Source organism: Formica exsecta, unplaced genomic scaffold (assembly GCF_003651465.1).
Source record: "Formica exsecta isolate Colony F162 unplaced genomic scaffold, ASM365146v1 scaffold1010, whole genome shotgun sequence".
Taxonomy (NCBI): domain Eukaryota; kingdom Metazoa; phylum Arthropoda; class Insecta; order Hymenoptera; family Formicidae; genus Formica; species Formica exsecta.
The window spans coordinates 15,624-42,773 of record NW_021848349.1 but is presented as its reverse complement, the minus strand read 5'-3'; the positions used below and the strand labels follow the sequence as shown (position 1 = coordinate 42,773).

At 34.2% G+C, this 27,150-nt stretch overlaps 1 protein-coding gene across 22 annotated transcripts; it reads right to left on the bottom strand.

The window, feature by feature from the left end:
- Positions 1–212: 212 nt before the first annotated feature.
- Positions 213–26,360, bottom strand: LOC115246336 (liprin-alpha-1). 22 transcript variants are annotated; one of them, XM_029825096.1, is made up of 23 exons: positions 26,135–26,360; positions 23,047–23,379; positions 13,999–14,100; positions 13,635–13,799; positions 12,898–12,972; positions 12,577–12,672; positions 11,586–11,777; positions 9,782–10,069; positions 9,545–9,688; positions 8,315–8,474; positions 7,626–7,984; positions 7,293–7,535; positions 6,581–6,775; positions 6,374–6,466; positions 6,092–6,252; positions 5,667–5,714; positions 3,908–4,163; positions 3,150–3,295; positions 2,446–2,676; positions 2,019–2,282; positions 1,677–1,833; positions 1,475–1,591; positions 213–1,369 (listed from the first exon to the last, which is right to left on the bottom strand). In XM_029825096.1, the coding sequence occupies exons 2-23, from the start codon at positions 23,293–23,295 to the stop codon at positions 1,283–1,285; spliced, it is 3,828 nt and encodes a 1,275-aa protein (XP_029680956.1). In that variant the 5' UTR covers positions 23,296–23,379; positions 26,135–26,360; the 3' UTR covers positions 213–1,282. The 22 variants fall into 22 exon arrangements, with proteins under 22 accessions (XP_029680956.1, XP_029680940.1, XP_029680949.1 ...); XM_029825080.1 differs by lacking the exon at positions 26,135–26,360 and adding an exon at positions 23,853–25,825; XM_029825089.1 differs by lacking the exon at positions 26,135–26,360 and adding an exon at positions 25,365–25,825.
- Positions 26,361–27,150: the final 790 nt, after the last annotated feature.

Below are 27,150 nucleotides of genomic sequence, written 5' to 3'. Positions count from 1 at the left end.
TGTGCGTGTGTATAAAAAATATCTCTTGTTTTCAATGATAGGAAAATATATAAAAAATTGAAATATTGGAAAAAATTTTTTTCGTCTATAAGATGCGCGCCTTTGAAACAAATGTCCCTTTCTCCAAACATATTTTCCTAGAATTAAAAAAGCAAAGCAAAAAAAAAAAAAAAAAAAAAAAATAAAATAATAAATTATATCACGGCAAAAAAAAAAAAAAAAAAAAAAAAAAAAAAAAAAAAAAAATTAAACATTTTATCGTTGTCAAACAATGAAAAGGACACATCCTTAATATAAAACAATTTAAGTGAAAATTATATGTAAAACACATTAAACTCGACTTTATTTTGCTATGAATAAAATCTTACATTTATTGCTTTTATACTCAGATGTAAGCTAGTAAACTCTAATAGCCCATAGCAAAATTCATTCAATCATATTTAAAATTTATCTTAATTTAATAAAGAGAAAAGACAAGATATAAAGCTTTGTATAAAAAAAAAGTTTACTAAGTATCTTAACTTTTTTATGTAAATTCACCTTCCTAATCGTATTACACGATATCTTGCAACGACTTCTTCAAAAGCAACGATATATCCCAGAGACTCGATTTTCCACTATATTTTTGTGCGCGGTGTAAAGTTAACTTACGCTGTTTCAAGTATTTATTGAATATAATTGTTATAAGTACACGCTGTAGTACGAACGCGATATAACGCGATAGTCGTATGACAAATATAGTCTATTACACGACGTTGTAATACTGAGAGACTACGGATTATCAATTTTACAAACAAACAAAGCCAACTCAGGAAGAATTATTGTCATAATTGTTTGCAATTGATATTTCGAGTTTTCAAAAAAAAGTGCTATTATAATGTCTTTCTAATAATATATGTATAATAACAATTTAACGACTGCCTGCTACATTTCGATATCTATATGAAAAATTGTTCGGAATAATTATCTTTTCCTCTCTTCGTCAATATGCGACACATATATAAATTGATGTACGTGCGACATAAAAACGAATAAAATGCATCCCTAGTATCGAATGTATCGTATAAGCTTATCTCTTAACACTTTTATGTCAAAACACACCTCGGTATTACCAAAAAATGTCACATTTGTCACATTTGTCATATGTGAAGATATTCCTAGCATGATACTTAAAGCTCTTACAACTTTTACAACACATTTGCGCATAGATAGTAGCGATAGCTGGGGTTTTGGACTAGACGTGATGCGGTTGAATATGAGACAGTCGACTCGACGAACTGGATCAGGATTTCATACTACTATCGTCCAGTCGTCTCTCTGTCGCTACCGTTAATAGATTTGAAAATTCCATCTCTAGTAATTGTCTTGCCTGTAAAGATAAAATAGCGCGAATATATAATTTGTTTGATTTTTACAAAGTAATGAGATGATATAATGTAGGATAAGACTCTGTAAATACATGCAGTGTATTTACCTGCGTATTTTGTGTGGGAATTTGTAAAGTTAACGCAAAACTATTTGCATCGAAACTTTCGTCTAGAGCTATAAGTGCGCCATGCACACCCGATTCCAAGAGATTATTCCCATATTCCTATAATAAATAAATTAGATATAAATTTTTCTTCGCAAATATGTATGACCAATTGTAACAAAGTATTAAAGGATGTCCAACCAACCTTCAAACCAATTGATTGAACCCATCTTATAACACGATCGTTACTCCATACGAGTACATCTATATTGGCACTTTCTGCCACTCGTCTTCTTTCTTCTAATTGCTGCCTATCATAATTTAGTCGTTTTAAACAGGAAATACCATACTGCAAACTTGTTCTGCAACGTATTAATAATATTGTAATTGACGATAATAATAAAAAAAGTAAACATAGTAATATAGTAATAACGAACAATGATAATATTAATATATATATATTTATCATATAAACTTGTCTCTCTTAGATGATTTGTCTCTTAGATTTGTAATCACTTTGTTCAACATTATTTTTTCTGTATATTACCTGTGGAAGCTGTCAACCATTCTCAGTTGACCACGAAGATCTTTCTTTGTAAGATGATCGAGCATTCTAGCATCAACAAGGCACTCCATGAAAGTGGATCGGTATTGGGGCAATCCGAGACTTGGTAACCAAACATTACCTATCCACTCGTGATTCATATCACCAAATGCTAATGTTGTGCGAGAGGTTTTTGGCGCAGACGGACTCGTAAGCGACACCATCTCTTGAATGGCTAATCTCAGCTTCAATCGATGCAAGGGATTGCTATTACAAAAGTATAGACATGTAAATAGGATTGTAATGTTATATAACTTTTATAATGCTATATAAGTTTTATTGCATATATAAATATTCAAAGTAACTTCACAAGTAATCAAACTTGTTGGACGATGCGATCGTTTTTATATAAGCCTGAATTTTTTCATACCTTATTCCAATCTCTCGTTGAATCTCTGTATCGCTAAGAGCACTCATGATAGCACCGCTTTTGACGTTTGCTCGACAAGCAGCGACATACCATGTCGGCATGCCCACCCATAACTCCAACCACGCGACTACTGTTGGTCCATTCCATAGGGCAAAAGGTGTTCCTGCTTTCATCGCTTCCGCCAAAAGCTCATGCCGCGAAGAATCCAACATGCTACCAAACATACTCGGACTAAAATAAATATGCATACCAAGGATTGTAATAATTATTAAATGAATTTTTGCAAACTCGATATTACGATATTATATACAGAGCAACAAGATCAAATTTTAAAATATGTTTAACATTATGCATGACACACTGCGATATTTGGATGATAACTGCTGGCTATATAATGCAAATACAAGAAAAACTATCTTAATAAAAAAGTTTTACTTATAATATGGATGTACAGTAACTCTTTGCATAAAATATTAATCCCTCCTTTGCATTTGCAATAATTTAAAATTCAGTGGCAATTTAGGCAACTGAGAGCAGACCAGATATGAGTGCAAAAAATTAATATTCAACAAGTACTAATTGTTGCTGTAATTAAAAGTAAAACAAAAGAATAAAGAGATACATATATAAATTATTAATAATTTAATAATTATATTTGTTTAAAGAATTAAAATAGCAGAATTTTATAATTTTGATATAAATACCTCTTCTTTTTCCTACGATCAAAATCACTCTTGCTTCCAAGTGTACCAGCTACAGATACGCTGTCCCCATAATCAGGATCAGCTGGTGTACTTGCACCTCCCATCCCTGGCACATCTCCAGGCATCGGTGTGTCTTTTCCTTTAATCTAACAATCAAAGATAATGATTATTTCATAGATAACATTTTATAATCATATTAGGACACAATCATATGTTATTCTATTCTTTATTTTTTTCTATGTCATACACACGCAATATACATGACATATGGAAATTTACGAGATTTCATGATGAACCTTCCTATCAAAATATCTGAAATGCATTAACCATTTGCCAAAAGATCTTTTTATTATTTTATATATATTTATTTTATTGACATGTAACACGTGTGTTTTCGCACTATACATTTAAATTTTATTTATAATCTTATACGGTATTTGATTGAAAAATTTGCCATATAGTGTAAAATTAGTTATATAATTCTAGTGTGTTTACGATTATCCAAAATTAAAAATGTAGTTTTCTTATATCAAATCAATCACGGCCTCTTAAAAGATTAATAATAAAACAGAAAAGAAATTTTGCTTATATAAAGCAATGAACACATGATGAACGAAAATAATTGTAAAACATATGCGAAAACAATTCCAAGATGCATCTCAGAATTATAGTGAAAAAGGCTCACGTTTGCAGATTTCTATATATGCTATATAGATATAAATCATATTATTAAGAATATAAATAAGAAAATTTCTCACCTTCTCCTTTTTACTGAAAAATCTACCAAGACTGCTCTTAATGCCTTTCTTTTTTTGAGCAGCCGCGACCGCAGCTGCCGTAGCGGGACTCATGGTCGATTGTATGTGCAAATGCGACGTTGACAATTGTCCAATAGGCAGTCCAACGCTGGAGAAGTTGTTCTTGTGCAAACTGTCCTGGCTGCTGTGGCGTGAGGACAATGGGGAAGGGGGAGTTCCAGAATTCAGTGCGCCGTTGTTATGCTGTCCATGCCTGCTGCATGGAGCGCTAATCTAATTTCTATTTCTACTCTAATCGATGCTACTACATTCTAGCCCACGCGAAAACATTATTTGTTTATCTTTTTTCTTTCTACTCTTTTTTTGTTTCTATATATTTATGAATTACTATTACATCATTACTATTTTAGCATTAGTTATTTTAGCTTCCTGTATAACATACTATTTTGTGTAACTTGGTAATAAATGATATTGTCATAAATAAGTAATTTCAAGATATATAGTTTTTGTGATTCTTCATGTTTCTCATATATATTTTTATCATATATATGCTTTATTGCTTTTGCGTTATAATTAATTAATTAATTAATTAATTAATTAATTAATTAATTAATTAAAAGATGGTGTTATAATTGCTTCTTTTTTTAGTTCTATTCTTTCTGCACTGCTCAAAGAAAGAAACTTACAGACTCGAGTGAATTGTGATGCAATCATATGCAATAGCCTTGACATTATGTGTATATATGAGCATATATTATATAGTAAAAATTTAAAAAATTTATATTAGCGCATTATCAAATTAATAAAATTAATAAATTAATAAATATAAGCACATATCTAATAAATCATATATAGAAAAAGGGAAAGTATTCTCTACATAAAATTTCACTTTTACGAAATATTCAATAATACTTGTAGTCGTGTACAAACAATAATAAAAACAAGTACAATACCTACTCAGTATTACAGTATTAGACATAAAAATTTAGAAATATTGCCAATTACCCACTATAATAAGATGGAATTGTTATATAAATCGGTAAAGACAAGTGACTACAAAGATATATGTAGAAAGAAATTAACAATATAATAAATTGTCGTAATTGTTGCATAATAGAATCTAAAAACTTTTTACTTTATAAACAAGGAGAACGCCATTCCAATGTTTTATTAAATTGTATTAAATTTTTCATCGACGCATATTTTATCCAATATTCAATATATCTGTATCTTTGTAATCTCTGTTTTTGTTTTTATACGCAGAAGAACCTTGTGCATGAGACGGACCGGCGTATTTCACGCATCAAATCCAATTCTCTCGGTTCCGTAAGTAACTTGGTCTGTCGAAGATCGCGATGTTTATCATGAACTGGGCAGGCTTGAATGTACGACGAACGGGAGAAGAAGCTATCAATCCCTTCCCGGATTTCATATTTATCAGATCTATCGGGCGCTTCATCCATGCCACTGTGCTCGTGAATCGTTACTGCGGGCATGTAAGTGACATACTGTGCACATACTATATATATATATATATATATATATATATAGGTGTGTGTATGTGTGTAGCTGAATAAACTGTATGATTTTAAGTGAGTAATGTAGATTCAAATGATGAACAAACATGTTACCATCAATGTGGCCTGGTTTGATTTCAAAGTTGTTCGTCTCATGCCCACAAGAGCTATTCGAATGTGTTGTGCACAGCGGTGTATAATAATAATGCGGTTTACATGCAATATTAATATCTTTAAATAACCTGTGCGTGGGGAAACCACTGCTTGGAAATCCGCTCTGTCCAGTACGTCTGATAGCATAAACAATGAAAAGTACGAATAATTTAAGAGATGATGGTAGAAATTCTGGCTCAAAAGTCTCATCTTGTCGTGCAAACATTATAATCAAGATAATAGATAGAGATTAATAATTAAGGTTTCCCCACATTAAGATCATAGCGCGATCTTTTGTGTACAATGTTTTCGCACCTCCATAATTGTAAAAATAAATATTAAATTTTGCGACTTTTAAAAATGTGATTGCCAAAAGGAAAAGAGTGCCAGAAATTATATAATTTATAGCATATTTACACCATAAATATATAAACATTATGTGTGAAAGCATATACAATCAACATAGTGTTAAGTTGGTTAGAGAATCGAGAACTTAGTAAAATAGCAAATATACCTTCTAAGTTCTTCCTGACTGTGAGCCAATGCTTGAACCACTCGTTCCAATCTCAGTGATCTGGCTGTTAGAGGAGAAGCTGCATCGCTACCACCACTTCCCGCACCACCAGTGCTGTCTCTTTCACTAACCGAGTGTAATTCTTCTCCTGACAATTGTAACTGTCACAAATAATAAATATTATTATTTTGTATATATTAGATAAACAATAAACACGTTAAACAATAAATAATCAATCTTTTGTATCAGGTTAATAATAATAAAATTGAATTGTTTGCAAACCTGGCTAGCAGGAAGAGATTCTGACAATTGGCCTGGACTAGCTAAAGACACGGCATATTGATGTAAATGCGCTGGAGACATTGACGCAGGTGCCTACATAAAAGAAAAAAATATAGTGGCATATTATAAATAATGTGATCAGAGTGTGCTTAAACTGTAATTAAACTATAATTAATATATAATAATTATTATAGTTTGCAATATTACGTGATTACTAACGGTGTGGTACTTGTGCAAATAATCTCTGTTAGGACTATGATGCGATTTTGGAGTAGATCGACCACTCAGTGGCGGCGATGCTCGTTCAAGGCTTCGCCCTCTCGCTAACAAATTCATATGCTCCAGACTGCCGACGCGAGATTCCAATTCTTCTGCACGCGCTTCCGTACTTTGTTTTTCTTCCTATAAAGTTAAACTAAATTCGAAATGCGTACAAAATCACTGGGTAAATAACAAAACATAGCGAAATAAATGTATAGCAAAAAAGTATATGTATATATATTTATGATTAATTTTTTGATTCTACTAAAAGTTAATTTTTCCTTAAAGATAAGCGCAATTTTTTTCTGTACAATTAAAAATCTATTTATGAAGCCTCATAAAATATAACTAATTTTTAAATTACTGAACTGTAAACATAAAATTTTTATTGAAGCTTAAAATGAAATGTAGAGAAGTAAGTTTAGTTATCAAAAAATCCTCCAATTTTCAATCGGTTAGAACTTAAATACATTATGGTGCTTTGATTGGTGATTTTTTAATAAAAAATCAATACTATACTCTATATGGAAACAAATAAGTATGTACAAGCAAAAAGTGATTCGGCAAGTATATGACACAATCTATTCTAATTGCTTCACATTAATGTTTAGAATTTAATTTGTGTAAAATATATTCGTATATCAAAATATTTATTTACCTGAATTAATCTAATTTCCTTGTTAATAGCATCCAATTGTTCTTGCAGCATCAATGCCAATGTTTGAGCATCTGTATGTCCCGTAGGGCTAATTACATCAGCCGCACAACTGAAAATACTTTCGTTATCTCCATCACCCTCCGCGTCGCTCGAAACATCAAACGCTTGTTGAACATTAGCAAGTACGTGCGCTTGTTGCAGTTTTTCCCACTCCTGCTCCGCCAAAGTTCGTGCCACATAATTCTAAAGAACGTCAATTCATGTTACACATTTGCTTTCAGATATGTGCAATTAATAAATAATCTTTATATTTTGATACAAGAGCTGCAGTACCTTTGACGAATCTTCATCGATAGATCGTTTACCTCCTCTTCTAGGCAATGAGTGCGTATCAAAACTGCTGTGACTTGCGCTTCTTGAGAAAGAACTTGGATCTACAGCATTTGGAGATAAACTTCTCGTCAAGGCGTCCGTTTGCTGAATATTAAATGCAATCTCCTGTTGGAGCATCTGTCTTTTAACATTGTCGATTTCTAAACGTGCTTTTCCTAATTCTTTAACAATGTCAGTCTTTTCATTTTGCAGATCCTCCGCTATCTTCCTTGTTTTCTCGAGTTCCTGAGTAAGCGCATTCTTCTCTTCCAATGCGTGCATCCTTTCTTTCAAATGTACTTGCAATCTTTCATTAGATTCTAAATAAAAATTTAAACTTTTAGAGCATTTCATATAAAATTCTTTATTATCATATAATATATATGATGTTTTATATATATATATATATATTTTATAGCATGTTAAATAGCCATTATGTTTATAAAGGCAAGTAAATAAGATGAGACATCTTTAAATATCTCTCCTGTTTTTGAATATATATAAGGGAGTGCTGTCCATAAAAAAGTGGTACAATTCATAATAAGAAAGAGATAACTATAGTAAATAATAGAGAAAAAATTTGAAGCAGTAGATACAAGCTTAATAATTGTGGGAAAGTAATATAAAGGCAAATATTGGGAAAAAATTACCAGATAAAAGTTTATCAACGGTTGTGCTAAGACGCGTATTATGCTCCTCATTCATCTTAAGTCGTTGATTAACGCGCATAACTTCTGCATTTTTTTCTTCCAACTGTGCCTCCAGCCTTTGGATTCTATCCTCCGCGCTACCATGCCTCTCCTGAGCCTGCTTAAATGTTTTACATAATTAAAATTATCTGTTATAAATGAATTGATTTTTAACGTTATACCGACTTTCTCTCTGTTATAATGATACATCTATTTTTATGAAATTGACCTTTACAAAATTATTTCTTTATCTCTTTAATAAATTTTGATACAAATATCAACATTTCATAATTATAATCAGAATATACATTATCGAAATGTAATTTAAGGCAATTAATAAATACACACATAATTTATTAATTTGTAAATTTCTCTATATAATTATCTTAATATTCCTATGTAATCTAAATGAGACATTCTAGAATGAAAATACAGCAAGAAGAGCGCATTATATCCAGATGAGCAAGAAGAAAGAAGAGAGAGTGAACGCACAAACATACATACGCACGCACCCAAGCACGTACGAACGCACGCACGCACGCATGTACGCCCGCACACTCGTACGCACATACATACATACATACATCATCATATTAATAAACGTTCAAGAATGAGACACTATTCATAAACTATAAATGATGATAGTTTGAAACATATCCGTCACTTGCAGAAGTAGTAGATATTGTACAGACCAAGTTGATTTCCACTATTCGCACATGCTGCATTGTATCAGTTTGCAAATCATATAATATAGAACGTGTAATTAATTTTCAAAAATAAAGAAATTATTTAACTAAATTCTCTTTCTTAATGCAAATAAATTGAATGTGTAAGTTTAGCTTTTGTATTTGTAGCAAACAATTTGTGTATTTTAGCGTAAATTGTTGCAAAAACACACAGCAATACATAAAAATACTCGATCTGTATTATGTATATATAAATCGAATGCTATTATTATGTATCATACATGTGTATACATAAAGTATCATGATATAAAACACATGGAGCAACAAATTATTGTTTTTCGTGTATCTGAAATCAACTCAAATATAATCAGAGCACTTTGCGATAATGATGCGTATTAAGAAAGCTCTCTAGACACAAATCTTATCTCAGAAACGTTAAAGTGCAGAGGAATAAAAAAAAAGGGAAAGTTAACGAGATGTGACGTGACATGATTCCCCTGCGTACCTGGTTGGGCCTCCTCACCTGCGTCAGAGCCTCCATCCTCTGTTTTAATTGCTCTTCCATTTCTGGTAATTTAGCATATTGAGCTAATTTCTGTTCCGCGAGTTCTAATTTCTCCTGTATAGCAGCGATTTTCTCCTCTTGGAGCTTGAGTAACAAGTTATATATTCAATTAATCATAAGATCATATAGATATATACAACTATAATAAAGATATAATGTGAGGTTTAATCAAACTACCTTTAATTGAGCTTTTTTATGCTGCAACTCCTGCTCCAGCTTTTCATTAAGGTCATGAAGACTAGTGGATTCCCGTTGAGCATTGAGATATCGTTTTTCTAGAGTCGCTATTCTCTCCTCTTGATCCTCTTTTTGCGCTGCGTTCTCCCGCAGATCTCTTTGTAATTTGAGACCTGCCTCCTGTGCTTTTAGGAGATCCTTCTGTGTTTTTGACAGCGTTTCCTCTAATTCGGCAACACGTCCGCTTAATTCCGCTACTCGTCGTTGCCACGTACTTAATTCCGAACTCTACAATAATATTTGCAATATTTTACATTGATTATACCATCAATTGTTAAAGAAACTGTTTTAAGCAGCACGTGTAGAGATCGAGACGTATGTAATCCAAGTATGCAAAACTCTTCGTCATAATTAAATCTTACATCAATTATCCTATATGACGCTATAAGACTAATTCAGGAAGATTCTCGTGTGCGTATATTTATAGATGTATACATTTATCCATCATTTATAATATTTGTTCTGCATTTTCCACATTAAGAAAACGGCGAAGCTTTTTGAACAAAAAATATTGACTTAAATAAAATCCATATTTAATCACTAGTCATGCAATTACAAAACAATATTTAACATGAATATTTATTGCTCATTCCATAGCATGCCATAGGCACCATTAAAAATATGATATTAACAAGATATTAACAAGATATTAACGAGATATTACCGAGAAAGATATTTTTTTATGTGTTATAGAGTATTAACGATTAGATGTTTGATATTAATTTAAATTACATATTTAACTCTCGATCCGCTTAGGCATAGATAAACGAGATTCAATGTATAAGGTGTCTGAAAAAACCGCCAGACATCTTTTTAATGATACATTTTTTTATCAATTTGAAGCCAATTTTTATATCAGCAAAAATGTCGAAAAAGATTGTCATTAATGGCAATTTTTATAAATCTTTGCAACTCTAGCAATAAATATAAAATTATAATTCTACATTTAAAATAAATTTCTCTCTAAAAGTAACAAAAAGTGTATAGTTTTGTCATTCATTTGTAAAGTGCTTCTTTTTCAATCGCTTATAACTTGAAAATGTAATGATGCTTTGACATTTTCGCTGAAAAGAAAAGAATTAACTTCAAAAGGTCTATCGTTCACAACATACTCACGATTTTTTTAAGACACTCTACGTGAATAAATATGCGTATATAATCGTGTGTTTAATTTATAATTTAACAAAAAAATAATTCTATGTGCTACAAATAATTTTATTTCTTACAAGTCGAAAGACTAAAATCTATACTATATGTACTTTATTTATTAAGAAATTTTCTCATGCATTCTATAACAAAGTAAACATGTAATGAGATGTACGTTAAGTGTTTTTTTAAATTCTTTTTAATAAAATAGAAAATTTCTTACAAAATGTAATAATACAAGCTAATAGAATATCTATATAATAAAAATATGCTTATTACAATTATATCGAAATAGCCCATGTCGAATATTGTCTAGTATTTTTCTTATTTGGCTCACACGTTTATGCTCAATATTGTGCATAAAGTGAATAATTCATGCAAAATTGAAAATAATCGAAATAATAGAAAATAATATTTATTTTGTGTGTGTGTGTGTGCGTGTGATTAAAAGAAAGATAGGAATGTGTTGTGATGATAAGACTATGAAAATTAATCGTGATCTTTACATATATTTGCATATAGAGATGGAGGACTACCTGATGTTTTGTAACAGTTGAATTTTTTTAGCCGTTTTTCGCAGTATAGTACTAATTCGTACCTGCTTGTCGAGAGTGGCTTGTAAGTCTATTACTCGTACTGCTGAGTCCTGCTCGGCGAAATCGAGACTTCCATTGCTCAGCCTACTGCCGACTTCAGCTGACTTCTCTGTACCTGGTTTTTGTACCGGTTGTTGTTGCTGTTGCGATTGATGTTGTTGATGCTGCTGGCTCGTTGTCTGTTGAATTTCATTCTGCCCGATCACAACACTACATTCAGAATGCCTCGCTCGCATTGCCTGCCCTGCATCGCCGCACACTTCCCAAAAAACTACGTATACACAACTACGCGAATGTACGACTATCATGCACGACACTATGGTAGATACATTCGTATGAATGTGCGAATCGATGAGTTAAAAACATAAAAAGAATGACTCACTATCATTTATCATCTGACAAGTGTACAAGTACACTTTTAATGTTATTTTGGAGAGTAAATACGTAAATGATGAATGGTCATGGTTACATTTTGTATTATTTTATGTAATTTTTAATATTTTTCTATGACATGAAATATGGAAAATGTTGCAATGAGATGATAAGATGAGAAAGATATATAATTCTAAAATTACGGTTAATTTTTGTTATAAAATTAAGGCGACAAAAAAATTCATCGATATTAAACACTATAAAAGAAATTGATTGTATTACCGATAACCTGGTTTTTTCGACTCACATCTCTTAAACAAACTCAAACTAGAAGCTTTTGATACAAACTTCAACAATAAGAGAAGGAAAAAAAAAAAAATCTAAACGTCAACAAATAGGCAGGGGAATGAGAAAGGGAGGCTTATGCTAAACGTGAGAAACATGCAAAGTGAGAAAAAATTCCATAGATGCATTTCACGACTCTTAAACAGATTTAAAACATTTCCATTTATCCATGATCGGTGCGAGATATGAAAGCGACGTGTTTATATGTGAATATCTGTGAATGCTTGTGCACACATGTTTGATCAAAAAATTACATTGACGATTTGTTTTTAATACCTTATTCTGTTGCTGACCTTCGTCTGCCTGTCCGTTCTCTTTGGGCCTATCTTCTATAGCTTTTGGTGGATGACCGCTTACTTTATACTGCTGGAGCTGCAACCACACGATCACATTAACGGTGGCGATAACGGTCGTAGTGTCGGTCAGTCATTTTACATTTTGCTTCTTCTTTCTTTCTCCCGAAAAAAAAAAAAAAAAAAAAAAAAAAAAAAAAAAAAAAAACATTTTGATATGCATCTATGCGATTTTAAAGTCTCAATTAAATTTTCGCAGAAAAGATTTCTTGAATCTTTAAATTTAATAAAACGCAAAACTCACTTCTTCTTTGGTATGGGCTAATTCTTCCTCAAGACTCGTATTTCTTTCGAGGGACACGCGCAAACGTTCACGTACCTAAAAGTTCAGCAGCAACATTAACTCTTCACCTACACATGTCGTCTACATACGCACATATATTTTTGGTAACAATAACTGAAATTTTAAGCAAATAATAATAAGGCATCTCAATATTGATTTAAAACACTGTCTTGCTTTATACCGAGAAGGACTTAATGCATACAAGCGGCAAGATATATTTGATATGTATTTAAACAACACACACACACACACACAAAACACAGGTACGATGATACAATATAACGCAACGTCATCGCACGTATATGTATTGCTTCATTGTCATCTCGGTATATTGATTAAACACGCGGCAAATTGATACAAGCGTAAACGAGAAATTCTTTTTTGCCGCTTAAGCATGTATATACCGATCATAAGATGAAAATAATAAATCAAATAGTGTACACGTTATAATTGTGATGCGTTTCTATTTTATTTGCCTATAATTTCATTAAACTTCTTTGCGCATACCGCATAACCAAATGACTAAATCAATCGTTATATTCAATCATCTTTTCAGAATATTTTATATTTTCTCTCACATAAAAAAAAAAAAACATTTATAAATCAATTATTCTTGATTTGTGATAAACCGCAATATCAGATAACACAAATGACAGATGGGAGACAAATAGCAATACCAGATAAAATGACATGTATACCTTTTCATCCAAAGCCTTGTGATGCTCGAAAAGGCTTTTCAAAGCTTTGAGTACCTCTACCTCCGACGACACCCCGGATTGTGCGGCGGCTTGACGTTTCACAACTGTCATCCTGAGCGACCGTTCGTGTCGTGATACTAAACACTCCAAATGTTCGAGCAAAAGCTACAAGCAACGATAAATTACGTTACATTAATCGAGTCATGTCGATTAATGGCCTCAATTTTTATTTATTATTATACTTATTCATTATATCTATTGTGCTTTAAAGATTTTTAAACCTTTATTTATTTATGAAGAAAATAATTAAAGATCTCGTCAGGTTATAAAGGATTGAAAAAATTAGAAAACTTTGGCTACGCACGCGTGTGTTGTTTCGTTCTGCCTTTAATTCGGAAATCTCCTCTTCTCTTTCCAAGATACTCTCTCGTGCCGCTGCCAATTCTTTTGTCAGCTGCGAGAATTCCTATACAGAAATATATATAAAATGTCACACATTAGTATTACATAAACGGAAAATAATAATAGGACTATTACCGGATATTTTAATTGCGCGAAAATATTTGCAGCTTGTATTATTTTTATTTATCAACATATCAGCTCTTTTAATATTAAAATCCATTCAATTCTTGATAAACAAGTCAACATAAAATATAAATGAGCCGTTTTTGAGTCGATTTTCCCTTTGAAAAAATATGTCAAAATATTCATAGTTTTCGTGTTATAAATGATTGAAATTAAATCTTTTTAAAAATTAAGTGTTTTAGATTGTATGAACAAATAGATAATATAATCAATTTAATCAATTTAAAGTCGATTTTATTTTGATGCACAACGCTATAATCGGAAAAAGTTAGCAAAATGTGTGTATATATAATGTTGAAGGAATTGAAAAGTTGCGCTAAACAATAACCTCTTTTGATATTTTCGTTAAGAAAAAAATTGTCTGAAAATTAATCGGAAAAAATGACAGTTTAAAAGAAAAAAGTAACCCCCTGTGTAAAACAAGGAAAACGTTCCGAAAAATCACCTGCAGTAGTACACAATGAATGATGCAAATATATTTTTTCGCATTGTTGGATGATACCAATCGAGAACTAAACGGAGTCTGTTCCATAAGATATGTTTGTGTCACGAAAAAATCCTGACCAATATTCTTGAGCAACGATAATGGGACGAATATTTATGTTTAAATTAAGATACTTTTCCATACGCTTAACTTTCGTCCAAAATTAGGATCGTTTAAACGATTTATACCAATCAATTAACCAAATTACAACTCAAATATTTGACATTTTCTGGCTTTATCATCCGGCTTCTCCAAGATGTCAAATATTTGATTCTCAAATCGAACGTAATTATCAAATATCTTAATTTCCTACTCTTCTTTTTTTTTTTTTGGTATAATCAACGATTTTATTCGATAATGTAGCAGTATTCACAAGTGTGCTCCGCATTTACAATTGTGTTCCCAATCTCTTTAAACATTCTTATCTCTCATCGGTTAAAAAATGTTAACGTTTACGCGAGCGCGCGCGTTTTTTGCAAAAAAACTAGATTTGCACACTACTGGATCTGCACATAGTCTATTATGTCATTGCAAACTACGTGAGAATTTAAATCTGTACGTAAATTTAAATCCGATCTTATCAATTAAAAAGACCGATATTACGTGAAAATTATCAATGTTGTTTTAACGCCACGCATATCAGTAAGAGAAAGGGAAAGAAAGAAAGAAAGAAAGAGAGAGAGAGAGACTGAGTTAACGCAAAGTGCGCGAAAGCCAAACTTAATTATTATACATTATAAATAAACGCATCGAATATCAGCCTTGAGAGTATTGTCGATTCGAGAAAAGATATTATATCAATTTGAGATAAAATAGTAGCCGCGACCTCAAGATGACCCGAATGAACTTTCGATGGTAAAAATATGTTATAATCTAATATATACGAGAAAATACTATATAGATCAGTGGATTGCAGGAGAAAAAAATTAAAAAAATAATTTATTATAATTCATGATATAAATTTGACGTATTAAATCTCGACATTTATTCTAGAAAATTTTCTGAATATAGGAAAACACACACACTCACACACAAAATAACACGTAGAGGAAGAAAATTGCTTTTTTTTTTAATACCAGACAAAAACCTGTAGATCAGAATTCATTTGCAAACAAGTTCTTCAACGCAAATTTTTCTTGTCAAACGATAAATTCGCCTTAATTGTGGAAAACTAGCAATAAAGATATATTCTCAATAAAAATATATCTCTCGAATCAAACGATTTTAGATGTCATTGAAACCGCCATTGAATGACAAATAAATGCATCTAACAAGTGGAATATACTGATCGTACACATTCTGTAGACAATCCGTGGATAGTGACATCGTCCACAAACTGTCTTTGGACAGTTATGAGTGTATATTATGTATATTTAAAAAACGATTCTTATATTCGTAGACGGGGAATGATGTAATTGATATTTGTATCGCAAGGAATATTTTAATGCGGAAAACATGTTTATAAATACAAATATAGAATAAAAAAAGTATTTAATAATTGACCTAGATGTATAGATAGCTCAAGGATATAAATATCTATACGCTATTTAAACAACAGTTTATCAGTGGCTTATATATAATATTCAGAAGTAAACTATAATGATGTTTTTATTCGACTATCACAAACTGTAAATGAAAAGAGAGTGAATATCATATTCAAGTATGAGTATAGTAACAGAGTATAGTAATTATAAAGTTGCAAAAAATAAGTTATTTGTAAAATATCAACGTATTATAATAATTGTGTAATTTTCAAATTTCTTGCCTTTTCCGAAAACAAAATTTCGTGCTTGAAAAAGAGCTTACTATAAATATTTTCTACTTATTACTGCCAGCGATATTTTTGCTTTCCTGTAATCTTTCTATTGAAATAACTTTATATAAACTTTTTCTTACATCTTGGAATGCAAAATATACGGTAGTAGAAAAGGAAACATCAATTATAGGGAGAATTACAATATAAATGTTTTGATTATAAAAAATTATGTCATGTATGTGCCAAGGATTCTAAATAGAATGTTAAAATGCAGGAAATCACATCGCATGACGATAAACCGATAGTAGGTATTCTATTTCGGTGTTAATCATGTCCCAACACATGTTTGCCATAATTGGCAAACCTAACCACATAGGAATTATAGTTGGACACTGAATGTGTGTTTCCCACACAACCGCACGCGTGTATTACGGGATTGGGAACTATGCAACGGTCGTTATGCATACTCTCCGCATCTCTATTATTCGAGTGTAGAAAAATTCCTATTTTGTTGCATTCACTATATTACATGAAATCATGATGCGATATCATAACGCGATATATCGATAAAAAAAAATAATAGCGGACGAGTGTGAAAAAGAGATTAGATATTAATCCCTGTTATATGTTTTAAAAATAACTTTTTACATAAAATTTTCTGTAAGACAATTTTTTTCACTGATATTTGTTCGTAATCGTTTGTATTTCATTTATTATTCACTTGATTCGAACCTAGCTTGAGATATCTCTAAAATACCGGAATAAATTACATAGATATAGATAGTAGAAAACTCTAACAAATTACTTGCGCAATAAATAGCGTACCGTGAAGACGGACAAGACAAAGTAATTATCTAAATGAAGAATGACGTAAAATGTAAAAAGTTATAATGGGGAAAAGAAAAGGAACAACAATGCGTTAGATGAAATGTGTATTTCGTATTTCATTATCGATTCGATCGTTGACTACAAACGAAATACTATCATTTTCTGTATTGAAAACTTTATTTATTAAAAGTGGGGTGCCAACTTCACATAGGTGATCATTGTTGCATGTCAGCTTTATTCATATGCGTGGATTTAAATTAAACGCACATCGAAACAATGTAAAATCAAAGTTAAATAAATATAATAATTTCTATATTTCAGAGAAGAATTTTTAATTCCTTATTAGATGTTTATAAGCTAGGTGTATAAGAAAATTGTAAGATATTTGTAAAGAATGAATTAGATATGTGATCAAAGCCGAACCTCTCTGATTCCAAAACATAAAATTGATAAATTGTACAACGGATGAAATTTTTTACGATACTTTGAAACAATATTGTATAAACACTGGCGAAAAACGTTCTAAAATGTCGAAATCGTTCAATTTTCATATATAAAAATTAAAAGTAATAAATTAAATTTTAAAACATATAAAAAAATATAATTATTGCATTTTATATGGCATGGCAATTACATAACTGTATGTATGTTCGCCATAGACGATGCCCTGAATTAAAATGGTGGGAAAGATATTCGCGTAATCCAATTCCTCGATAACACTCAAGACACAGATGTATAAGTTTAACGATCTCGGCGCGGATGAAAATTGTTACGATATATTGGCACGTGCGATATTCTGAATATCTCTTTTGTTTCCTTCTCTACATCAGAGAGATAGGTCTATCTAGTTATTTATTAGTTAGGTAGACGCGCCAGATATATGTAGCGGCGACGAGAGAAAAATGCATAGGTATATACTCGTATGTACGGTTACATCCTACCGTTGCTTTCGACGACATCATTATCGTTGATTGCCGTTGCATCGACGTTACGGTTCTTTAATCAAATGGCATTCAGCCAAGAGAAAGTGTCTGCCCACGCGTTCCTCCGACGGCCATTATCATGACAGATTACACATTTCGTGTCGCACTTAACCGCGCGCTATGCGAATAAAGAGAGGATAATTCAATTTTGCAAGTTTTATCACAGAATTAAATAACTCGGGCAAAAAGTCTTGATAGCGTCATCAAGTAATAACGAGATATATATATATATTTGATATAAGTTTTATATTAATTGTTTCAACATTTATTTTTATATGTTTCTGAAAAATGTATATTTGTATAATTATTTCTTTTTTTATAATTTTGTGCTGTTGCAATCGCCCGTGTTGTTGACGTTTGATATATGTAGAATGTAGATGAAAGGGACGCGCGTCAATCTATATTATCTACAACTAACTTTCATGACTAAATGCATAAAGCATTCGCGTAGTTTTCACAAATTAACTCTATCGTGTATATAACACACAGATATAACACGATAATGGAATTCTTTAGATTTCTTCTGATTGTGAGAGTGATATCATCATAAGACTTGGCGCGAATTATCATTGCAGTCGAAGCGAGGCGTTATTGACTCGCATCAACTCGTGAGATGTATGTAAAGCCGTTTCTGGAGGTCGTAATATACACCAGATGGCAAGTCAACAGGGCTTGGTATTGTGGCCACACGTAAACATACTCGGCGATATTTCCCTTTCGTCAAAGACGATTCGATGCAAATTTAAACTTGTTAGCCATATAGACATATTTACAGATATGTTCTTTTCCGTGAATTATATTCAATTCTATTAACGTTTGTCATAGTCGTAATTACATATAATCCGATGTAGATGATGCCCGCAACCGCTGTCCACAAACTGTTTACAAATAATATGTATATTTTCTTGATTCACAATTATATCGATCAGTAAGTTAACATCATCAACCAAGTTAAAACGGTTCTTGTATAAGATATAGTGTGCGGGTAAGTAGAAAACTACATACCATGTACTATTGCCAGCTCCCCGATCGCGAGTAGTGTGTAAAAGGCGAAGTTCATTCATGCGCTGGTAAACGGATAGGTGGGGTGGGTATTGATCGACTAAGCACGTACACCCGGTACATTGCACTCACTCGCTCGTGTGCTTGTTGTTTCGCAAATTTTTGTCCCTTTACCTACAATCAATGTGAATTCTTCCTCATTTCATGTGTCTCTCTCTCTCTCCCTCTCTCTCTCTCTCTCTCTCTCTCTCTCTGTCTCTCTTTTTTTCAACGTTACTCGATACAATTTACTTATACATATGCGTACAACGTGATATAATATGTGATCCTGCTGTCGATTATTACTAGCTAAAGCACATGTCTTAATAATATTTTTTACATGTATATGACAAAACAAGTTTTTCTCACACACATAATCCTTTTTTTTAAAGAAGCCTAAGACAATAATATCTTATTTGAAACAAAACTTGATAGAAGATAAAAACCTTTGTACCAACTTAATTAAACTATTAAGTAACATATGGCAAAAAGTAAAACTTGAACGTTTATCAATTTTGGCGCTTAATAATTCTGACGTAATGTCAAGTTTTTAATTTTAGTACCATAATAATCAGCTGATTCACGTATGAAGTACAGAGCCATGCATTTTTCAAAATTAAAAAATCTAGCATCATAAATATCGCGCAATGGATTCTACCAAAATAAAATTTATTCAAAATATTTCGGTCTACAAAGTCGTCTCCTCGCGAGAGCAAAAACACTTTGAATAGCAAGAAAATACATGTTGTAAAATATGTAAATAATTTTAAGAGAATATGTAAAATGTTTAAGAAGATAACTTGCTTTTAACAATTAAATGCGAAATGTTACTTTGCACTTATTCGAAACTAGTAGAATCAGAGAAATCCAAAATCGATATTATATGTACACATACATATGTGCGCGCGCATATACCTTGAATATATGTTTAAAAATAGGTAATTTTTGGGAAACGCAACTATATATGGAGACCTTTTCCGCAACTTTTAGCGACAACAAGAAAAAATATCCAGGGATTGCACGTGATTATTGATCGTGTCCGAGAATGCTGCTCGCGTGCGAAAGCTTCCGCTCTTTCGTCGCCAAAAGTATTAAAAAAAAAAAAAATTATGTTGTGGACATACTCGGAAAGAGAGCAAAAAATGTGTCGGAAATTACGCGGCAACGCACAATCTCCATGCATTATATAATATTATATTCAATAAAGTGCGATATATGAATGTGTATTTTTACTCTTGAATATATTAATAAGATTTTTTTAAATATTTTAATAAATTTGTGTGTGGTGGGAGGGGGGGGGGGAGAGGAAGGGAGACTTATAAAACGTGTATATTTTCAAATAAAAAATTGCTAAAAGCATGATATATACATATTATATCACAATAAGAATAATAAAGTTAATCAAAATTTAAAAAAATTAATACAAAATAGAAGCTTAAGATTAAATTCTGTAATAAAAATTATTCCGTTTGCAGAAAAGCAGGACTATAGGACAAGATCAGCTTACAATTAGCTAGCTAATCATCCCCGCATAATCGAAAAGTTTATTTTTCCAAGCTGTTTTAAATCTATATTTAGAAAACATAGAGAAACGTATATACGAAATATATATACAGAAAAATCTATGCACGTATACATACACATATTTTCATTTTTTAAATATTTTGAACATACAATTTTTCTCTTTTTAAAATATAAATGTAACATGGTTAAATGATTAAAAATAAAATCTTCAATTTAAAACAGTTTTATGCATTTTATTTTAACAATCTACCTCCCTCCCTCCGTCCCTCTCCTTTTCTCCCGTGCGAATCTTAAAAAGTAAAAAATAAAATGCCGTGAGAATGGGAAAATTCCTATATTCTCGAAAGCACCTGATTCAAGGTAACGCTACGATGCGTCTATGAGATTTTGCAATCACCGTTTCCTCTGGGCTACAAGGCATGTGTAAAAAGCATGTCGCCAACACGTCATCAAGCAACTTCCTAGGCGGCAAAAGACTTGCATCATAAAAAAAGACGCGATAAAAAATTGGTAAACATACGCACATTGTATATATCTCTTTGCGTGTAAGCAGTTCAACACAAGCAAACGCTTTCTTTGCAAGAAACACGTCACAATTCATCTTCAAGAAACATCCCGCAATTCATTCTATTAAAAAAAAAAAAAAAAAAAAAAATCATCAATTATAAATATTTCTACAATAAGTATACTTTCCGCTATACTGCAATTATGCACTCATATATCATATTTAAAAGAATCTCTACTCGAAAAATTAGCAGATTAAAACTAATATATCAAGACTAATATATATACTCGGATTAGAATAATTCGATGAAAATGTAAAAGTCTAGGGAAAAGTTTTGCGGGTAATTAAATGCAAAGTGATCAACATACAATTTCGTCCACATATTCGAAAGTGGAGTTAATTTCTCTGTTGGCATAAATTTTGTTGTATCGCACACCGCGTGCATTATCTATCGTGTATCTATATCCATTATGATGATATATATTTATATCCAATGCGTCAATAATGATTAATTCTTTCCGTTTGCGAACACGAAGTAAACGGAGCACACGAAGAAACGTGCAATGCAAATAAAAAAAGGTATATTTTTTAAGTATTACAAAAAAAAAGAATCGATGAATACACGAACGTACCAGACACTATTAAAAAAATACACACACACACACACACACACACACATATGCGTACGCGTATATGTATGTATTCTCAGAATACTATTGTGTTAAATTAAAATTAATGAAATTGAATGAAGAATAAAGCGTGTTTTATCACACATTTATTTGGAAACCTCAAAGTTTGTTGGAAAAAATGAGTAAACTTTCCATCATTCATCACCTAAAAAGTGATACTTAATTTTATTACGATATTAGGCCTACCGGCGAAAAGATGTGGTAAAGACAATCCGAGACCCGAGACACCTCGGATGTTTCCCTAATGCGAGAGAGAAGGCGATAATGAATAAAAAGCCTTATCTCGAAGGAAGCTAATTGAAATGGAGAGATATGTATGCTTGTTTTATGACTCGAGACAGGAGCACGAGTGAGCGTTTAAGCGGTAAAGTAAAACGCACTAAACAAGGAGTTAATTACGGTGTTAGTAACGTGCATATCTCGAGCAAAGTGGGACAAGTACAAAGATAAGGCGCGCGCGCGCAAGTATAGTTTACATTAAATCACTTGTGCAACGTTACAATTGTTACGTAAACGTTTACGGACCGATTGCCAGTCCATTGTTCACGATCGCTCGCGTACGCAATTAAAAGTAGTCTCCGGGAGGATCTCGCAAATTCAACATTGCATCGTTATATTGTCCGATCCGGAACTTCGATCTGGAATTTCATTGCGATCCGTTGTTCAACGAGCAATTCCACATGGTTGAAAAAAATTGTTGACGCTTATTTAACGCATAAAATTCCGCGAACGGTAATCAAAGCTATTGATAATTAACCATGCTCGCGATAATTAACATGCTATATATCAACGTACTAATTTCTAGTTGGATGTTTGCAAACTTTATCCGCGGTTTCGAAAGGCGTGCTAAGAGAATGGCTCCTTTTGTTTACGTTAGATTCATAATCGTTACTATCGCTATTTACGCGATCATTAGGCGGCGAGTCATCAGGTGCCAAGGTGCCGCGTGCCACGTGCCGCGTGCCGCGCAGAGACATAAAGTAAAGAGATAAGAGTATCGATAGAGGACTGATTTACCTGAGGAATATTCGCGTTAAGCTGTCGATTCAGAGCGTCTCGTTCCTTCTCAACCTCCGCCAGCCGCGCCTCCATCTCCTGCAATCGTTCCTGATGCTCGCGCATCGACTCCATCATCTTATCACGCTCGTCCAGCATTTGCACCATCAACTGCTCGAAGTTTCCGTCTTCGCCGGAGAATTGCGAGCTCCGCTGGCTCATGCTGTCCTCCGCGATCGTTGGCATCACATCGCACATCATATTCCACATTTTGCGAGTTGTACAGCGTGGCCGTTATTCTCGTCAAGATTATGATAACTTCTTTTTCTCCTTATTCACGCACCCACATCGGATCTACGAGAGAATCACCGGTGAATCGCACATACATACATACACACAGGCGAGCACGCGCGCCCGCACCCGCGCCCGCCCGCGCGTGCACGTGATGTAAACGGCACACGATATCGCGTGACACACACACACACACACACACACACACAGAGGGATGACACGCCGCACGCGCGCTCAAATCTCACACACACACACACCCACACCCACACTCACGCACCGCACAGATAGATACGAAGCGAGGCGTGGCGGGGCGAGGCGAGGCGAAGCGAGGCGAGGAAAGGAAACGGAAACCGGCAGGAATTCGTGCGCGCGCTCCTCCGGACCCGATATCTCGTTATTCCCAATCCTGCTTATCTCGTACTCTCACACTTCTCTCTCGCGCTTTTCCTTTTCCCTCTTTCTCCCCCTCTTTTTTTTCTCTCTCTTTCTTTCACCCTCGCTCGTTCGTCGCACTCTAACCGCTCGCAATTCCTCACTTGGTCATTTTGCCCGTCCACTCTCCGCGTGCGCCCTTTCCTCGGGCGATACCGCTTCAATGACATCCACACGTCGCGATTCCAAAGTTCTTCGCCATCACAGTACATTTGCTTTGATTATGCAAGTGACGGAGACTCGCACGCCTCCTCTTTGACCGCGTGCATACGCACTTGCCTCGACTTGATCGCGTATACGACATTAGATTTCGCGACTTTCAGTCACGCAAAAGAGAGAGAGAGAGAGAGAGAGAGAAGCTCGCGCGCACAATCAGTCAAATCCAAAGGCCGTTTATCGTATCGGCCCCTTCCTTCCTTCCTTCCTTCCTTCCTTATTGGACATCCAGCCATTTGGAGGACTCGTGCAAGTTTTGCTCCTTCAAATATATCCTTTTTCTTCGTTCCTCTGGTTTAAACGACATAATATAGCACTCTATTTTTTCAGATTTCATGACACGATGATAACATCTTGTGATTGAATGTATACAAACTTGTATCTCTGTGCCAAATTCAGTAAGATTGGTCCGTTTCTTCATTCGAATTTCGCATTTAGCAGCATGATAAATAGATTGACAGCGCATCGACACATTGTCCACGAATCGCTCTCTTATCTTATTTTTCCAAAAGAATCAATCGTCTGGACCACCGAATAACTTCTTCGTTTTTATTTTTGGTATTCTTATCCTTGTTCTTATCCTCGTGAACGAATCTCAAGGCGTAAACTTGCTCTCTCTCTCTCGATCGATTATTTATTTTCGAAGAAACCTCTGTCGTTTCATAAAACACTCGGCTATGAATCTAATTGTTAGTGTAATTCAATCCTGTTTCGATTTCCACATTTCTTTCTCTAAAATATATCTCATTTGTCTCTTTTGAAGCCCGCAAAAGAGCATTCTTTAGCTTTCTCCTCTTCTCCCGATCTCTACATCTTGGAGCTTGGTCCTTTTCTTTAGTGTTCTTTTTTTGACACAGTATCTCTGTCACCCTCTACTTCAATCAATCCGTTCTTTACTACGTGTGGATGATAATCACAATAATAATACGTCCCGGGCAATTTCACGAAACACGACGAGAGAAAAGGGAAAGAGAGAGAAAAAGAGAGAGAGAGAGAGAGAGATAAAGAAAGAAAGGGAGATGTCTGCTATCTCGACATATCTCGCTCGCAATCAGTATCGCGATTTTTTGATGGGGCTTTCGAGTGGTTCGGTGGCCGGGACTCGGGACTCCCACACTCCCACACTCTCACGGAGCACGAAGCGTAGTTATCGCCCGAAAGAAAACCGGCGCCACCTCATTTTCGCTCTCTCAGATCTCTCGGCAAACGTCAATCCGTACTCCGATTTTCACTCCTAGCTCCTACCTCCTAGCTCTTGTTTCGATTTTTAATCGTCGAACTTCGGAAAGCCCGTCTCCCTTGCAAAAAAAAGTACACAGTAACAGAAATTCGCGAAAGAGGATCGAGAATCTTTTGGCTGTATAGAAAAAGGAAAGATGTTGTGTGACACGTTTGATTACCTATATGTTCCCAGTGGCAATAAGAGAGAGGAGAGCGAGAGAGAGAGAGAAAGAATAAAAAGGAGAGAATGTGTGAGAGAGAGAAAGAGACCGGACACCGAACACCGAACACCGGACGCGAAACGCGAAACGCAGCGCCTATTTGTACGTACGATTCGTACGAGGAGCACTGCTGACGAGCGGTGAGCGGCGAGCGGCGAGCGGCGCCGAAACTCCAAGCCAAATCTCAGCCCGCGGCGACGATGACGACGACGCGGCTGGGCATCATCCCGACGGCGTGTTATCTCGCGCGCGACGCCGAAACACCGACACACCTATTCCCCGGGATTCGTTTCTACCGCCCAGCCTCGTCTACGCTACACCGCTACGCCATTCCCGATACCGGCGGCCATCTTGCACCATGACGTCAGTCGCCGTACTCGCCGTCACCGAAGGCGCGCCCGACTCCGCCCGAACGGCGCCGCCGCCGCCGCCAACGCCGCAACCGATAGAGGGCGCGTCAAGATCGACGAGTTTGACGAGTTTAGAATCTCTAGAATCCTTATCTTTTAGGGACTCTACTCTAGACGAGAGTTAGGGGTCGTTCCCACTGAGCGCGTCTCGCGTCGCGTCATGCGTCGCGTTACAAGGTAACCAATCAGAACGTCTGTTTTATTGCATCATCTCGGACGCGACCTTCTTGCGCGACGCGTCGGTTTGGTTCGTTTGGTTGCTTGACATTCTCGCGTTTGCCATAATAACATAATTTCATACATACATACTATACTCACTCTATTTCAATCGTAGGTCTCCGATATTTAATACACTGATTTAGGTCATATACTGTTTTACAGAAAACAGATAATCAGATTTGTACTATATTTTAATTTAAAGGTTATGTTCACGTTTATTGCAACCAATAACCTGGCGAACTAGTACATTCTGCGCATGCGTTGATTTGCCGCGACGCGTTCAGTGTGAATAACAAAAAACGCCATGTCTTGAACTGCCATCGCGTCGCGTCGTGACGCGACGCTTGACGCGCTTAGTGAGAACGACCCCTTATCGAAAGTTATCGCACGTTGCAGACTAATCTCCATAGACATAGTATATCTAGACCGAGCGTTTGCCTTTATTTAAGGAGTGGGGGCCGATGCCCACGTAGAAAAGGACATACTCTGTTTCGTGCCCCTTGCGTTCTCTCTCGCTCGCACAGAGCATAGCGCTCTCTTTCGTCATGCTACGTGCGAGCGAGAGAGAACGCAAAGGGCACGAAACAGAGTATGTCCTTTTCTACGTGGGCATCGGCCCCCACTCCTCAACACTTGGTCTAGATATACTATGTCTATGCTAATCTCCCTTTCTTTTTACATGTTCTTCTCAGGCTAATATTAAAGTTTGTTCTTTTTGTAACTAAACTTTTTTTTCAATTTTTGTTTTTCTTTTCTTTCTTTTCAACTTTAAAATATATGTATATCTCTATTTTATTTTTAGTATTCGCTGTGCAACAAGTTTAGTTACAAAGAATAAACCAATTACATTCACGACAAGAACTTTATCGAACGTGCTGATTGGCTATCAAATAAAAAATTCCTAAAACCCTGATTGAAACTCTAGACATTTTCTATGACGCATGCGCACTATAAATTTGGTCAATCGAGATATCGAGAATAATAAAATATTACTATGCACTGTGCATTACTTATACTATAGCAAAACGTGAAAAATTCCATCAATATATCCGACAGCCGATAACTTACAATTTGAAATGCCAATGCGTATTACAGAATCCAGTTATATTTTATAT